This window comes from Eumetopias jubatus, unplaced genomic scaffold, assembly GCF_037043125.1.
Source record: "Eumetopias jubatus isolate StellerSeaLion01/CBP00866 unplaced genomic scaffold, mEumJub1_p1.0 scaffold_10, whole genome shotgun sequence".
Classification (NCBI taxonomy): domain Eukaryota; kingdom Metazoa; phylum Chordata; class Mammalia; order Carnivora; family Otariidae; genus Eumetopias; species Eumetopias jubatus.
In genome coordinates this window covers 34763736-34782158 of record NW_028274816.1, presented here as the reverse complement: position 1 = coordinate 34782158, position 18423 = coordinate 34763736, and the positions used below count along the sequence as shown (strand labels likewise).

General features: G+C 45.0%; 1 protein-coding gene across 1 annotated transcript in view; it reads right to left on the bottom strand.

Moving 5' to 3' along the window:
- The window catches only part of CDH13 (cadherin 13), a 1007564-nt gene that overhangs the window by 559785 nt on the left and 429356 nt on the right, over positions 1–18423 (bottom strand). Inside the window, exon 7 of the mRNA XM_088026921.1 lies at positions 3884–4000. Coding sequence (XP_087883047.1) covers positions 3884–4000 — 117 coding nt within the window. The remainder of the gene's footprint in view (positions 1–3883; positions 4001–18423) is intronic.

Below are 18423 nucleotides of genomic sequence, written 5' to 3'. Positions count from 1 at the left end.
TTTTTTTCCAACATTGTATCATGAAATTTACAAATGGAGGAAAAGTTGAAACAAGTGTTCAGTGATCAGCCTTATGCCCACCACCTAGATTCTACCATTAACATTTTACTATACTTGTTTTATCATATATCTATCCATTTACCCAGCCCTCTACCCATCCTATTTTTCGTGTGTGTGTGTGTGCACTTCAAACAATTAAATTTAATTTTAATGCTGTTTTAAAGAGAGTAATTGTTAGCAAAGACATTTCATTCCATGAAAGAAAATTCTCAAATTGTACTTAGTAGCACTGAGCATACTAGTTAAGAGCAGAGACTGTGAAATCTCAAAGAGTAGGCATGGAGCTCATCTCTGCTACTAACTGACTGTGACTCCAGACAGGTGACTATCCCTCTGAGTCTTATTACTCTCAGGTGGCACTTTGGAAGATGATCCTCATGGGGTTGCTATTATGAGAATTCAACATAAGAGATGAAAGATGCTTATACTTTATAGTATTGGACAAATAATGCATTTGTGATGATTTTTTCTATTCTTCTGTAATCCTGTGAGATTAAGGACCCTGTCTATTGCCTTTTGTCATTAATTCTCCAGCCCCTCACACAGTGCCTTGTAAATAGCAGATGCTGAATATGTGCTTATTGATGTGACTTGACATGAATTTCAGAGATTTTCCTGCCTGGGATGCTACGAGTATTTATTAATGGAAAGAAGCAAGTACAGTCAGCTTCAAAGGGATGAGACAAGAAAGTTAGTTCAGAAAATGAAATAGGAGCAGAAGATGAGACAAGGAAAACCTGGCCTGTAAAGCAAAACGTATTTATATTAAGTTCAGTGATGGAACAGAATCCATCAGTGCCCTGTCCCCTCCCTTGGATCTCATCTTTTCAGGGCACACCAGCAGACTTCCGGCTGTCTCCCCCTGGCCTCAGAAGGCCCTCATGCTGGAGCCAGAGCACAGGGAAGGCTGGATGTGCTGGAGAGTTTACACCCTTGGGAAAGACCCTCAACCAAAGACGGATGGGTTGGTGTATAAATACCCCAGCTCCCTCCCCTGTGGAGTGTGCTTTATACCATTTCCTAGCATTTCCCTTGGGATTACAATGCAGTCACTGACATATAGCCATAGTTGCTTTGATAAACAGTCCTCTCAACTGGCTGCTTTCTTTCCCTGTCTCACTTTCTCACTCCCTTACCAGTATTCTCTTCATCTCCTAAATAAACTACCTACCTTCGAATTCTTGTCTCAGGGTCAGCTTCTGGGAGAAACCAAAGTGCAATAAGTATCTTTATGCTTTCATAAATACAGAGTCTCTACTTCAAATGGCATCCTACACTAAAGTCTGATATGTGATATTTATAAAATTAGAGCTGCCTGACTCAGAGAGTTTGGGTGGGTGGGTGGGATATGTTTCCTTTCTCCCCACCTCCCCAGCACTTTCTGAAGACACCCATATACTCTCTCGCAGTTCAGCAGAGCATCACTTGTTAGCTATTAGTGGAGTTGATGAAGGTAAGGCATAGCACATAAAGGAAAGGATAAGATGAATGAATAAAACCAAGCAGGCACAAAGAGGAACAAAGTTCTTTCAAAGGCATAAAAAGCATAGACATACTGCAAAACCTATTCACAACCAGGTGGTGCTGCTGGTCCATAGCTCCTCTTAAAGTAGGACTGGTTTAGGCCAGTGGTTCTCAACCATGGCTGCCCATCAGAATCACCTGGGATTTAAAAAAAAAAAAAAATACTGATGCTTGGTTCTCACTCCTTGACCAACTGAATTGATCTTGGAAGGTGGAGCCTGGCATCTGTATTTTAACTGCCCTAGGCAACTCTGATGTACAGTGAGGGTTGAGAACACCAGGCTTACATAAAGGTCTAAAGAGCAAGATGCAACTTGGTCTCTGAAACTGTGCGGGGGCAGAGCCTTGCAGACTTGAGGAATCTGGCCCTTGGTGAGAGCCACCCTTGGCTTCAGGGACACCTATACAAGGGCCATCACAGTGGTTAGGGCTGTCCAAAGGCAGGGCTCATCAACCCCACTGCTGTCCACTTGGGACGGCTCTGCTTCCTTCTGCATCATGTCCTGGACTCCTGGCAAGATTTTGCTTAAAGAAAGGTGTCTTTGGCACAGTGGTAGTTTAAAGTCACAAATATGGTGATTACTAGGACATTGGATTATTGATGCCTTTAATTTCCAACAGGAATAGATTTCTAATAGTGCAAGTTACCCTCACTTCAGGCCCAGGTCACCCCAAAACACCCCTCTTGGCAGATCTTTCTGTGTCCACTCCTCCTGACCACTCTGCTCCCACAAATCATTCCCTATGAGGCTGCCTGGGGGTCTTTCAGCACACACATGGGGTGAACCTCCAGTGGTTTCCTAATGTGGACACAATGAAATTCCCACTCACCATGGTCTCTGGAGGCCCTACGACAGGCCAGCTTCTCTGACTTCAGCTCTTAACACTCTCTTCCTTGCTTGCCTCATTGCAGTCATCCAGACGTTTTCCTCCCCAGCTATGCCTCACTCTTTCCCACCTGCAGACCTTTGCATATGCAGTGACTTCTGCTAAGAACGCAGCCTCCCCAGATCTTCCCATAGATGTCCCTTTCTCATCTTTCCAGTCTCCAATCAAACACCAGGGTCTCCAACCAGCATTCCCAGCCACTTGTGTGAACACTTCTGTCAATCTACTCCCTGGTCTGGCCATTTACTTTCTTTCTGAAGAGCTGCTTCTGCTCTTCACGGAATTTCTTATCCTTTGCAATTTTCTTGTTTGTTTATTTACTCATCAAAATATCTGTCTCCCCACTACCATACAAGGTCTATCACAATCGGGGCTTCTGTGCTGTTCATACCAATAGTCACCCAGGCCCAGTCTTGGAGTCTGCCATATAACAGATGCTCCTTATTTATGTAATGAATGAATAAATAGTCCAATAGCACCAGCCATTAAGGTCATCTGTTGAACTAATCACCACTGTTCAAATTCTGTGATGACCAAAAAATACTAACTGGTTTAAATTTGATTCTCCCCGTTGGCTTTTCTAGGGGAAGAGGATGTGTTGACCAGGCACATCAGTATTTCTGCCCATTTAACAGTAAATATTTTTTCCTGGAAAAGTTATTGCCCTGACTCATGCAACAATGTTTTCTGGGTCTGGTTATGATGATTTAGTTCTTTTGATCTGGGTTAGTTTTTAGAGAGCTGACCCTGTGGTGCCCCTGGACTTACACCTTTGAAACCTAGGACCTAGGGGCACCTGGGGGGGGTGCAATCATTTGGGCCATCTGACTCTTGGTTTTGGCTCAGGTTGTGATCTTGGGGTCATGAGATCAAGCCCCACGTTGGGCTCTGAGCTCCACGTGGAGTCTGCTTAAGACTCTCTCTCCCTCTCCCTCTGCCCCTCCCCCTCACTCTCTCCCTCCCTCTTGAATAAATAAACAAATCTTTAAAAATAAAAAAAGGAAAAGAAAACCAGGATCTAAATAAAAAGGCCGTGTATCATCACATTACTATACTAGTAGAGTAGAGTAGAGTATCCGGCTGGTTGCCTGGACGAGATCTTAAAAGCAATGAGTCTATTTCTTAACAAATGACATCTTATAGACATAACTTTAGCATTGTTATCTGCCATGTAGCTCTCCAAAGCATGGTATTCAAAGGGGTTATTATTGCTTTTTTGTAAACACTTTTTTGTTGTTTGATGGATTTTTGTCATTCTTTTATTGGCAAAACCATCATGGCTTCTTATCATAGAGGCATAGAGACCGATTTCAGGTGGCCACAAGGCAGTCAAAGTCAGCTTGCCTTGTGTATGCTCTCCTCTTAATAAAAACATGGCTTTGTTATGTCATTTGTCTCTTGTCTGACTTACCTTGCCAACATCTCTTGGGAAAGGTTGTCTCTGATTCTCTGGAATTAAAATGGGAGATACCACAATGGACCTCTTTTGTCTTGGGACAGGAGAAGTTCTTGCAAATTTAAATATATCCTGAAAGAGAAAAAAACAAAATCAATTGACAAAAGTTCCTCGTGGAAAGAATGTATCAGTCTGCTCTGAGATATGGTTCCTTTGTTGTGAAAGCATACAGCTGTTTGGACATTGTTAATTTTATTCTATCAAACCTCATTAGCGTTAGCAAGTACATTGTTAGAATCATACCAAAGCTGACATTGTGATTCACAATGACTATCATTAAGCTCTTTAATCCCATCTTCTGAATCATTCTATTCACAACGTCAGTCTTGATTTATACATCCTTCAGCACTTGTATGTTCTCGTTCTTAATCTGCAGAGTGAGGAGATTACTCACCTGATCACTAACCCACAGAACCCACTGGATGTAAAAGTGACTCTCCTCATGGCCAACTGCAAGGTCCATAAGGACCTCAAAAATGAATAGGGATGAAGGGGCAATCACAAAGGTCCAAACTATATCAGGCCATATGGGGACTCCTAGTCAATGTTTTCTCGAGGACTATTTGTTATTATTAGTAGGTCACCTGTTGGAATGCACTACCCATGCTATATATTTGTTCCAAACTTCAATTATTGGAACAGCCCTGTCAAGATTTCTGCCCTGTCAGTAATTTACCTATTCAATGACATAAATGTGTGCAAAAAAAGGAAACTCTGTATCATAATTTAAATGAAGTACCTGTACTGCTTTCCATAAAAAGTAGGAAAACATGAAAATAAACATACTGGAGACCAAATGATGGTATTCAATTTGAGCTAGAAACTCAGGGGAAAAAATAAGCTCCTCTTTTCCTTTTCTAATTTTTTTTAAACATTTATTTATTTATTTGAGAGAGGTGGGGGAGGGCCAGAGAGTCTGGAGCTGACTCCATGCTGAGTGCAGAGCCTGATGTGGGGCTCGATCTCACCACCGTGAGATCAGGACCTGAGTTGAAACCGAGAATCTGACACTCAACGGACTGCGCCACCCAGGCGCCCCTAAGATCTTTTTAACAGGGAGATAAGAAAGGGGTAGCGGGGCGTTAAAGGGTTGTGAGCACCAAGCTGAGACTTTCCCCTCGATCTGATCAGAGGACTAAAAGAGAACTGAAAGGGGAATATCACTTTCAGTATATAAACTAATCTCAGTCAATGCTACCTACTAACCGAAATCATGTTATGTACCATCAAATGTAAGCGTCTCAAACTTTGGACAACAGATTCCTAACAAAATCAGGTGGCAAATGACATTTAAGTCCCATCACTGATCCATGCCCCACAAAAGTATGTGTGTATATGCATGCATGTATGTGTGTGTGGCTGTGTGTATAGTTTTAAAGGAAAATCTATATAAGAAAAGTCAAACAGGAAACCAGATCAACTAAGGCTAAGAAAGCTTCTGTAATTTTTCTCTAGATTTTGGTGGGAGTGTAATCTGATGGTCCTCTTTGTGGGAAGCAATCAGGCAATATTTAGTTATTGGGAATCTTACAAACATACATATCCCTTCACTTAGCTATGTCACTCCCAGGAACACATTCAAATGCTAAATTCAAAAGAAGAATAAAACTGTATGCAGGAATGTATTCAGCGAGACATTATTTATTAAGGGTAAAAATGGCAAACAACCTAAATGCTCAACGGCAAGACAAAGTTGAATTTGGGTCCATCATCAGGAGACACTCTTAGAAAGTTAGCAGTAATGCAGCCTTGAAGAGCATGTTCTAACCACGACTACCACATTTGACTGCTTCCACAATCACCACCACAGACTGCTCTAATAATAACAATTTCTCACGTGTGCCCTGGGCAACGTGCTGGGCACATTACTTGTGTCCACTCTCATATTTGCAGTTAACTTCTCAAGTAAATCTTGTCCCTCCTCAACTAATGAGGAATATCAGGTTCAGAGAGGCCCTGTGACTTGCTCAATTCACCTAGCTAGTGGAGAGAATACGTAGGAGAAAATGTGTAGGGAAACACAGAACACCATACTAGGCACTTCTGATCTTACATAAACCATAGTAAGCATAAAAGAAAAACATTTAACATGTCAATGTATGAGTGCAAATAAAGACTGTTTGGTTTCTGGGAAGACCAAATAATTCTATTCAGGTAAAGACAGAAAACTAGAGTGTTGTATATGTAATGGAGTGAAAATAGCGACGGTTAAAACAGCAACAAACCCACCCATCCAACCACCACCACCAACAAAATAACACAGCCCAACCAGGCAAAAAACAGCATAGAGAAAGAATGGAACAGACCATGATCGGACAATGAAAAACCCAGTGGATTATATTCATAGAATGTACATAACATCTGTGAAGATTCTATTGGTTTGTGAGGGAAAGGCAAAGGAATAGAAAATAAGTAAAATATGTACAACATATGAATCTCATTTATAATAAAAAAAATCTTGAGGTTTAGATGAGAGAACGTCTCAGCAAGCACTCCGAAAAGATGTAAAGTTCTATGCAAATATGAGGGGTTGGTGATTTGGCTCTGTGACACGGCAAAGGTAGGCTTCAGTTCATGATGACAACATGTGTAATGTTTCTAAAGTAATGAAAAAGCATACCATGTTGTAACAAAACTTGCCATTGTTTGTAGTAAAGGGCTTATTGGTGTTTGCAGGTCTGTTGATAGGTGATATTTTTGTCCTCATGGGGACCTAGGGGGTCAGGCTCCCGAGTCCCCATTCCTACAGCTGGTGGCCTCCCCGCTTACCAGTGAGCCAAGCCTGCAGTGGCCAGTCCCCGTCCCCAGCTCTCACGGCATCCCAGAAGCTTACCAACCAGCACAGCTGTGTCAGCTCTTGGGTCTAAAGTGCCTAAGAAAAGAAGCAGGCAGCTCTGAGTCTCAGATTGGCAAACAGCATGTGTAGAAGAGAGCAGGGTAGAGGGTGGGAATGGCTGATTTTAGAGATGCTTCCGTGTGCATCCGCGAGCCCTCCATGGTGAGCGCGGGAAGGAATTCTGGGGGGTGGGACCTCCTGTGTCTCCCAACTTTTTGCCTCACAATGGCAGGGACCCCAATAACTATTTGTCCAGTGGCTGTGTTTTCATGTCAGTTGCTCTGTTTTGGTCTTTGGCTGTGATTTATGTGTAAATCTACAACTATGTGTTTGTTGACAAATGTCTACCTTGATACGTGCTTCTGTGTCTTTGATCAGGTCTGTGCCAAAGGGTTTGTGTGCTCTGAAGCCATGTGTTTCTGTGTGATGGGGAGCACATAGGAGCCAGAGCATCTAATGTGACTGACAATCATACACCTCGTGCAGATCTAGACAGGTGTGCTGTGCAATCGTGTTTATGCCCGACTGTGTGTGCTCGTATCTGTCAATCCAGGATGGGAAGCCTCTGAATGCACCAGGCTCGGGGGGGGGAGAACCTCAAGGAAAGAACACAGAAGCCAAAGGAATATGAAGAATCCGACCAACCTAAGAGCTGTTAATAGAAGGAGAACAGACAGCACGTGGGAAAGAATGGAACATCGGGGTAAAGGAGCAGCGGTGTGAGGATTTCCTGACTTCTGATGTTGCCATTACCAAGACAGTGGGCGAAGAGAAAAAAACAAAACGAACAAAACAGCAGTTCTGGGCACAGGTGCTGCATGCTGTAGACTGGCAGACTCGAGGGGCTGTTGGGCATCCAACAGAGATTTCTAGAGAGCACAGAAAGAGCTGTCTTCGGGAGGGAGCAACGGCTGAGGGAGATGTCACAATCATCCACGTACAAGGGTAGCTGGACAGAAAGGAGAAGCTGACACCACCCACAGTATGTCAAGAGGGAAAGGGGAGGGGCTCAACCGTTCGATGGGTTTCTAAAAGGCCAGTAAAAGCCACTGAAAGGTTAGGTGGCAAAAAGGGGGAAGCCAGGAGGATGAAGAGGTAAGAATGTCAGGAAGGAAGGGGTTGCAAGGCCGTATCACACAACGCAGACATCCCCTCCAAAAAGCCGAATACCATAAGGAGGTTGTTGGACTTGACAATGAATAGGTATTGATTTTAGAAGGAGCAGCTTAACAGTGTGCTAGGGTTGGGTGTCAGAGGAATCAATGAGAAGCGAGGGCTTTGGTGCAGAAGGTAAGGAAACACGGAAAGAAGTTTATCGTGTCAGTTATTAGAGGGGAGGCCAGGACGTGTGCTGGGCACAAGGAGGAAAGGGCTCGCAGAGGGAGACTGCGGCGTGGGGCGAGCACAGGGGGCAAGGGATGAAGGTGCGTGCCCATGGGCATGGGACGGGGGTGGATCAGCAGCAGTCAGCCCAAGCAGGGAGGATGGAAACTGCTCTTCTTGAGGACAGAGAGAGGGTGAAGGGGAATTTCTCATCTGTAAAGGGGGATCATCTGCCCATGCTCTTGGTTCTCAGAATGAAATGAGAAGTTGTGCGTGGAAGCGCTCTGTGCTCTCCAAAGAACAGCACAAAAGTGAAGGATGGGTCTTATTAATACCAGGACAGGGATGTGAGGAAATGAAGACAAGCCACTCAGTCCCTTTTACGAGTGAGTAATTCAGCTGTTGGTGGCATAAGGCCAGATCTTAACACAGACACACATAGACACACAGATGCCTCAAGATTTCCAGATTCACTAGACACCTGCACACTAATGTCAAAATTCTCATCAGACACAAATGCTCAGGCACACCACGTGTATACACACACACACACACACACACACACTCATGAAGAAATACATATGCAACAGCCACACATGACAAGCCTAAACCCAAGGACACATACAACACACACAACACACCTTCCTGCTTCAAACCGAGGCAGTTTTCTCAGCTACAGGGGCACACACACAGGTTTGTACCTCCCATGGGGCCCTCCCTACGGCCCTGCAGTTGCTGGACGATGATCTTCTGCATCTTTGAGGCTGGAAGAGAAGGAGGCCTGCAGCAGCCTCATCCAATCTTGCTCAAGTCAAAGGGGCAGAACCGTGTCCTCGGGGAGAATCGCTCATGCAGGACTTTATTACAGGAGAATCATCCCCCTTCCAGAACATCTCTCATCTCCTGCGGGCTCACTGGAGCCTTTTGTCTTTCTGTTGTAAGGTGTTTGGCTTTACAATCCCATTTGCTTTCTTATCTGCTTCTCAATCTCAGGAGAAATTGGCAGTGTGTTAGAAGCAAGTTTCACACTCCCTGAGGGTGTCACATCACACAGTGAAAAGAGCATGCTGGAAATAAGGGGGGGGGGGCATCCCAATAACTGTGGCCAGGAGAGGGGCCGGGGGCTGGGGAAGGAGGAAGGAGGAAAGAAGTGAAGAATGTGAAAAGGGGAGGAAGACAGGATTCATATTCATTCCTTCATTCGTGTTTTCAAATACTACCTGTGGAGCCTTCCTCTCTACCAGGAGTAATTCTAAGCATCTGGGAAAGTATGGTGCAGGAGACAAACCTCTGCCCCATGGAACTCACATTCTAGTGCGGGGAGAGAGACACAAGCAGAGCAATGGCCTGGAGCACAAACAAGCAAGGTGTGCAGGGTGGATGGCTGCTGAGGTTTTTGCCAGGGAGGCCAGGGGAAGGGCCGCCTGGGAAGGTGGCGGAGGGAGCCATGTGCGCATGGGGAGGAGGGACCTCCAGGCAGAAGGAGGGAGGCAGTCCGCTTGGCCAGAGCACCTGGAGGAGCACCAGGAGGAGCATGGGGAGGGGACCAGCCAGGGGTCTGGGAAAGGAATTTGGATGCTGGCTGGCTAGGAGTGTAGCCCACAGAGAGGACTCTGGCTTTTACTCTGTGAGAGATGTGAGTCTTGGGGGGCTGGGGGTTTAATCTGAAAGGTGACAGGAGCCCACCTACAATTAAAAAGACTCACACGTTGGCTGCTATGTGGAGAACAGACTTCAAGAGGGAACGTGAGGATGCTCATTTGTCACATCTCTTCCTTTTCCCAGCCCTGCCTTCACAGGGCACAGAGGTTCCTCCGAAAATGCAAGTACGAGTGTTCAGTTTGGAGAGAGGTAGAGTGGAGTCCCTCTGTCCTCTACTTCCCACAGCATTTTCAAAGTGTTTTCGAGGTAGAATTTAAGAACCATCAAATTCACCTGTTCTTAAGCGGGCAATGCGGTGATGATCAGGAAATTTACAGAGTTGAGCAATCATCATCACAATCTAATTTTAGAACATTTCCATCATCCTGAAGGAGAGCTGGTGCCCACATTTAGCCACTCCCCTATTCCAAGCCCCGGTCACAGGCTACCAGGAATCTACTTTCTGCCTGTACCCATCTGCCTTCTCCCGACATTTCAGAAAAGGGAATCACGATATGCTTCCACAGCGTTTTCACGGACTCGCCTCTGTGGTGTGAGGATTGTGAAGGAGAAAGGGATGGAGCCAATACCCAGTGACTGTAAGGGGCCCAGGCCCCCGGCCTCCAGTGGGACTATGTGCAGGTGTCCAGGGTCCCTGCTGGTCCCATGATGGCTGAGACTCCTGCTGTTCTCACTCCCCCATAGGTGAGGATGCCAAGACCTCTTCCCGATGAACCTCCTCCACACAGGTGTCCTGTGACAAGGTTTATTCCCAGAGAAGCCACCTATGACATCCATCAAAGCAATGTGCCCAGAGTAGACACTGCAAGGGCAAGGCGCTCCAGAAATGAAGGAGAACAGAAAGGCTTTGGGCCACATGGCACTCCATCACTGGGACCACACTCCAGGCTTTGGTTCTCACTGTCCCCTCCCACCACACCCAGCTGAGACCACCCCAAGAGCAGTGAGATTTGAGAGAATCTCAAATTCTCTGTTCCCTTCACACCAAACCCTAGACCAGAAAGTAGTGTTGATCTGTCTTGCCAGCTGTCAGGGGATCTTCATTAGCCAATACTCACGTGGGCCAGAAGTGACCAGAGAACTCAGGTCTGCCTTCCCCTCCCTCCCAGTTCCTGTTTTTGTATCAAATAATAAAGGAGAGGGTAAAATAGTACCAACTTAACGAAGAAACCACAAGCATCTGCCTTTGTTCTATCTCCTACTATTGTAAGTTCTGGGCAAAGCCGTGTGCTAAGGGGAGATATTTCAACAAGGCGAAACACTGCAGAAGCCGGGAGCATCCTCTCTGATGAGGCAAGGACTTAAGGGAGGGCAGTGCCACGTGAGACTCAATGGTCAACCCGGCCCTGTGTGTGGACGGTGTTGTAGATCAAGGTGGGAAGGTCAGATGTACTCCCGAGCAGTGAGAAGCCTTTACTGGTTTCATGCAAAGGTGTGGTGCTTTGGGGTTTGAATTCCACATCCGGTTGAAGGATCCTGAAGATTATTCCTTTGGAGAGTTTGAAGCTTGCTTTCCAAACACTAGTCATAAGGTCATATAGCCTGTTCCTTTCCCATCTTTCTAATCCGAAGATTTATTTGGCATCCTTGTGCTGGACTCACCAAGTCTGCTGTAGCAAATACCGCCATTTATGGGGGTAGGGATGTGCCGGGCGCCATGCTAGGCACGTGGGACCAGTATCCCATTTACTCCATCCAACAACTCACAGGTAGAACCACCATGCCCATTGGCCTAAGGCTCAAAGATGTAAGAGACTTACCCAAAGTCATTTAGCTCTTGAGCTGGTGACCACCTTTACAAGGAGGCCTGCGTCCATACAGAGTTCCTTAGCCCTGTTTACTCAAGGGTATTTGGAGAATCACAACTCTACGTATGCAGAGGATAGAGAGCAAATCTCAGTCAGCCTCTGGCTAAAAGGATCAGCTACCTATACTGCAGGGGGACAGCTTAATTGTCTGCAAATTTCTGCAAATGAATGGAACTGCAGAAATCAATCTCCAGTTTATTCCATTCTTGAAGCTGATCTCATTGTTCAGAGAGTTGTCAGGAGGAGGGAATCTGTGCTCCTCCATTCACATTTTGTATGCAATCAAATGCACAGTTCAGCCAGCTTTGCTGTACCTGGGGTGAGATTTAAAATTTGCTTTATTAACTCCTGGGGCTGAAGTTTGCCTACTTAAGGAAGAAACAATCAACAAACACCAAACTTTCCGCAGCAAATTTAGGGGGCTCGAGAGCCGAGATACTGATGAGAGCTCGCTTCATTTACTATTTCCCCAATATTCTGGAGGCCAAATGTCAGCGGAGCTGTCATCTGCTGTGGACTCACTGCACAGCGGTACGATGACAATGACAATGGGGTGATGTGGAAATTGCCCATTAGTCTTTCAGAGCTCACCTCATGGTATGGCAGCGGGCGTGACAGAGCTTACTTGAAAAGTAGGGTCGAAGGGGAAGATGGATGGGTGGTGAATTCATAGGATGGAGTGAAGCCGATCGGCTCTTGTAAGTTATGCCACACATGTCTCTCAATGGCTGCTGGTCTGCAAATGGGAGAAATGGGAGCAAGCCACTGTTTCCTAGAGTCTCCATGCCTACCTGCTTTCCTAGAAGTGATTGCCAGCGATATCAGAATCAATTTCTCCAATGATGAAAGTCATCTATCAGAGTTTTGGGGATGGCCAATCTAACAAGAAACGTTGCAATGGAAGGACCAATATCAGAACCTCTGAATGATTAGCACGAAGGAAGGAACACATTTCCAAAGGTAATGAATATGACAATCATTTCTGTCGTTATGGGTGTTTAGGGTGGAAAAGAAATGGCTTTGTCCGGAGAAGTCAATGGAGTAAAGAAGGATTCATCAGAGGAATTTGCAATTTGAATGGGGACTCCAGAATTCTCTGTCTGCAGCCAGGAAGATCTTTTAAAACATCCCTTTTCCCCTTAACAATTCCATATTTGCTTCCCCTTGTCAAAGGATGGAGTTTCCAATGCTACCAAGGCCCAGGAGGGCCAGCAGTTTTGGCTCTGGAAGACATATGTGACCTCAGGGGCCCTCATGTCTTTGTGCCTCTGCTTCTGCTACAAAAGCCCTATCAGGATCTGCAGGTATAATCGCTTACCTGAGGACTTTTCACCTAGCAATGCCCCTCCCCAACCCTCCCCTCTGGTGCCTGGTTGACCGCCCCCATCCATCCTTCCACTCTCAGCTTAAGCACCATGTCATCAGGCTCTTCGCTATGGGGATTGCCTACAGCTTGCCCTTTCTATCCAGAGTCTGTGTCTCAGCTTCTGACTACACATTCACTCACTGCCATCAGCCCATCAATGTCTGTCTGCCCCAGGAGGCTACGGGTCCCAGGAGGGCAGGCATCATGTCTCTCTGGTTTGCTAGTGTGTCCCCTGGTACCTAGCACAAGACCAGGCACATAGGGCTCCTGGGTGGCTCAGTTGGTTAAGCGACTGCCTTTGGCTCAGGTCATGATCCTGGAGTCCCGGGATCGAGTCCCGCATCAGGCTCCCTGCTCGGCGGGGAGTCTGCTTCTCCCTCTGACCCTCTTCCCTCTCGTGCTCTCTATCTCTCATTCTCTCTCTCTCAAATAAATAAATAAAATCTTAAAAAAAAAAAAAGACCAGGCACATAGCAGGTGTCCAAAAGGAATTTTTAAAATAGCATTAAATTAAAAAATTATTAAATAAATATATGGTTATTGTAAAAATTAGGGTAATCTAGGTAATGGGCTTAGCACAGCGTCTGGTTTAGAGTACTTGCTCCACAGTTATGTCTAATAAGTAAATGAGCAGGATGCCTAGGACTCCTTTTTTATTTCCTCTTCACTATGGAAATCTGCTCACTAACAATATTACTGCCACCCTCCGTTTGGACTTTGTCATCCTAGAGTGCTCAGTGGTTGGTGAAGTGACGGAATCTATAGAAAATTTTCAGAAGATCCACCCCTTGGACCACTCAGCGGAAGACCATCGCTTTCTGGAAGAAATGACCATGAGGCTGAGATCAGAAGACCACGTGGAACTCAGCCAGGTGGAGGGACAAGGAGTGGGAAGAGCTCCAGGCTTGGGGAACAGCAAGTGAGAAGACACAGAAGCAGAAGGCGGCCAAAGGCCAGAAGGGCTAGAGCAGAGGGGAAAGGGCTCAAAGGACCCCCAGAAGAGTCTGGAAAGAGAGAGCGGCCAGACCTGGTCCACATTTTCTTAATGTGGACCATGTTCTTAAATGGGCTTGCTTTCCTGCTATATGTTACCCTAAGCCATCCCTATATTTGAAAAGTTGAACTTAAAAATAAGACACAAGTAAAACAACAACACCCCCCCACACACACACATTCTACCACTTGCTCTAAAATGTCAACTTCCCCACATTTGAACTGCTAGTTAAAAAATAAAATAAAAGCATATGCTTTGGATGAAAATTTGCCAAACCACACTTCCAAATGCAACTGCCTCCAAAATATTTCGTGAATCTAGCAGGAGCAATAACAACATAAATTGGGACTTGCTAGTTTCATTGGAGGTGAAAAATGTTTTAAACATATTTAGATTCTTCAGTCAGAGGTCCGTTCAACCACATGTGATGGTGATGGGGATATAATGGATACAATTTCCCTCTGTCTGCTCTGGCATTGATAAAATATTCATGTTAAATAGCTATTCTGAACACCTGGAGGCATCTTGCAGCGTTTTACAGATGGACTTGTTTTTCTAATACACATATGTACTCCTGACTCAACAGCTGTATTAACGAGTATGTATTCTAGATGTGTGAGCACGTACCCCAGATCCCACACTTTCTTGTCTGCATGAGCTCATAAATTTGTGAGTGGCCTTTAAAGAAAGCCCCCATTAGAAAATCCACATGTGGGTGGTGTAAGGAAATGGTCCAGTTTCATTCTTCTGCATGTGGCTGTCCAATTTTCCCAACACCACTTGTTGAAGAGACTGTCTTTTTGCCATTGGACATTCTTTCCTGCTTTGTCAAAGATTAGTTGACCATAGAGTTGAGGGTCCATTTCTGGGCTCTCGATTCTGTTCCATTGATCTACGTGTCTGTTTTTGGGCCAAAACTAGACTCCAAATGGTTGAAAGACCTAAATGCGAGACAGGAGTCCATCAAAATCCTAAAGGAGAACACAGGTAGCAACCTCTTCGACCTCAGCCACAGCAACTTCTTCCTAGAAACATCACCAAAGGCAAGGGAAGCAAGGGCAAAAATGAACTATTGGGATTTCATCAAGATAAAAAGCTTTTGCACAGCAAAAGAAACAGTCCACAAAACCAAAAGACAACCGACAGAATGGGAGAAAATATTTGCAAATGACATATCAGATAAAGGGCTAGTATCCAACATCTATAAAGAACTTACCAAACTCAACACCCAAAGAACAAATAATCCAATCAAGAAATGAGCAGAAGACACGAACAGACATTTTTCCAAAGAAGACATCCAAATGGCCAACAGGCACATGAAAAAGTGCTCAACATCGCTCGGCATCAGGGAAATCCAAATCAAAACCTCAAGGAGATACCACCTCACACCAGTCAGAATGGCTAAAATGAACAAGTCAGGAAACGACAGATGTTGGCGGGGATGCGGAGAAAGGGGAACCCTCCTACACTGTCGGTGGGAATGCAAGCTGGTGCAACCCCTCTGGAAAACAGTATGGAGGTTCCTCAAACAGTTGAAAATAGAGCTACCCTACGACCCAGCCATTGCACTACTGGGTATTTACCCCAAAGATACAAATGTAGGGATCCGAAGGGGTGCGTGCACCCCAATGTTTATAGCAGCAATGTCCACAATAGCCAAACTGTGGAAAGAGCCAAGATGTCCATCGACAGATGAATGGATAAAGAAGCTGTGGTCTATATACACAATGGAATATAATGCAGCCATCAAAAGGAATGAGATCTTGCCATTTGCAACGACATGGATAGAACTGGAGGGTGTTATGCTGAGTGAAATAAGTCAATCAGAGAAAGACATGTATCATATGACCTCACTGATATGACGAATTCTTAATCTCGGGAAACAAACTGAGGGTTGCTGGAGTGGTGGGGGTGGTGGGAGGGATGGGGTGGCTGGGTGATAGACATTGGGGAGGGTAGGTGCTATGGTGAGCGCTGTGAATTGGGCAAGACTGTTGAATCACAGATCTGTACTTCTGAAACAAATAATGCAAGATATGTTAAGAAAAAAAGAAAAAGAATAAGATAGCAGGAGGGGAAGAATGAAGGGGAGTAAGTCGGAGGGGGAGACGAACCATGAGAGACGATGGACTCTGAAAAACAAACTGAGGGTTCTAGAGGGGAGGAGGGTAGGGGGATGGGTCAGCCTGGTGATGGGTATTAAAGAGGGCACGTTCTGCGTGGAGCACTGGGTGTTATGCACAAACAATGAATCATGGAACACTACATCAAAAACTAATGAGGTAATATATGGTGATTAACATAACAATAAAAAATTAAAAAAGAGAGAGAAAATCCACATGTGGAAAAAGAATTCTTTTCAATTCAGTGGGTATTTATTGGGTGTTGGCTACATGCTTTCCCCTAAGGAATTTCCATCATAAATGGTACAGGACTATCCTGCAGGCACTTCAAACCCAGCATGTCCTAAACCAAATTGAGAATCCTGCCCCATCCACTCCTGCCACAACCCACAGGCGTGCCTGTCTCCCTCCCTCAGAGTTGAAGAACTACACCCGTACGGCCCTTGGATAGTTTACTTCATTCCCACCATATTGCACTCCCAAGTGGTTATCACTTCCAGAGGGGTTTCCCAAATCCATCCGTCCTTCTCTAGTACCATGTTCCCTGCCGTGATCATCACATTTCCCCAGCTCACCTGTGGATCCTTCATGTCTCACCGTTTCCTCTTATACATGAGCCCACTGGACATAACAACCAGGACCTCACACCCTGAGTCTGGACTCCCCAAAAGCGGGCACCAAGATAAAGATTTGAGAGCAAGTAGTAGTTTAATATACTTTCTAAAGTTTCTATAATGAACCTATTCTACTTGGAATCAGGACAAAAAACGAATTCATTTACTCGCAACCCTGTATCGTACAAACAGAATAGCATTTCAGTGTCCTTCCTTCCAGGTTTTAATATACTTTCTGCTTAAGTTGAAATCGAAGGGTCTGAACAATTTTGTACCTTGCTTTTTGAACCTAATGATAAAAACCAAGCTTCTTTCCCTCCTGTGTCACAGATTCTATAAACATAATTTTAGCAGTGGTACAATACATCATGTGGATGTATCAGCATGCATTTAACCATTCCCTTGTCCTTATGCTTGTCAAATTTAGGTATTTCCAATTCTTTATTATAAACAAAATGCAAATAAAATAGCAGTGTACGTGCAGGTTGATTTGCTTACTTGTTTGCTTTTCTCTAATAAGCAGATTTTGGGATGGACTAACGCAAGTGGGCTTACTGGGTCAAAGGTTGTGAACATTTTAAGGGATCTGTGACATATTCCCAAACCAGCATCAGCACTGAAAACAGATCTCATGTTGCCATGGCAGGGCATTCCCCAGTGGTTCCCACACCTCTCTCTGGAGCCCATTACTATGTTCCAACCATGTTGCTTTTTCCCAATCATGCCAATGCTCTATCAAGACTTTATGCCTTCATTTATGCTGTTCCTCTGACTAGGATATTCTTCCTCCCTCGCTTATTTCCAGTCCTCTCTACCTGCCTGATAACACACACACACAGACACTGACACACACACACACACACATACACACACACACACACTCACACACAGACACACACACACACACACACACACACACACACAAAATAGGTGTCTATTATACATTGCATGTGTCATTCTCCTACTCAAGTTAGATGGAGGCTTCTGAATAGTTCCTATTAACTCCGGGTTTCTTCTGCCAGTTCCTATTAGTATGCAAATGCAGGCCTCATTCTCTAAACCTTAATAAAGATGATCTGTTTAATAAATATTTATCTGTTTAATAAATGCTACCTGATATCAAATGGCAAGCTGATAATATCTCTTTTCTTTTTTTTCCCAAAGGACTTTTTGACTTTTCCACACCTTAAGGTGATCTCTGAGAAGAGAAGAACCTTGCGTCTCACTTAACATCTGATGCATTTAATCATCAGATTGGAAGGGACACGCATTCCCCTCTCCCCTGCAGCTGAATCGCCTCATTAACTGGCAGAAGACAGGCACGGCTGTCCCTACAGGCACAGCCACCCTACAGTGAAGCTTGACCTCATGTGTGCCTGGCTCCAGGAGAGACTGCATGCTGACAGATGTCACTGAGTTCCTGTAGGATGGAATCAGAGAAAAACAGGGTAGGTCTTCATCAAATACAAAAACAGATGCTTCTTTACTGTTTCACCCCAAGTAAAACCCAGCTTCTTAGGCCAAATCTTGTGGTGATCAGGGAAAGGAGGGCCCCAAATTGAGCTTCCCCAGCCAATCCTCCCCTTTGGAATGGCACCTTCCTGTCTCAGGATCCACAACAGAGGGACCACATTTAAAGTGGTATCCTGGCATTTAAGGAGAGGAAGTACTCATTACCAGGACTCAGTCTCTGCATTTGGTCTGTTTTTGAGCTCTTCGCTCCTGCTGTTTTTATCCACTTGCTTTGTTTTTGGTTGTTAGCTTCCTGA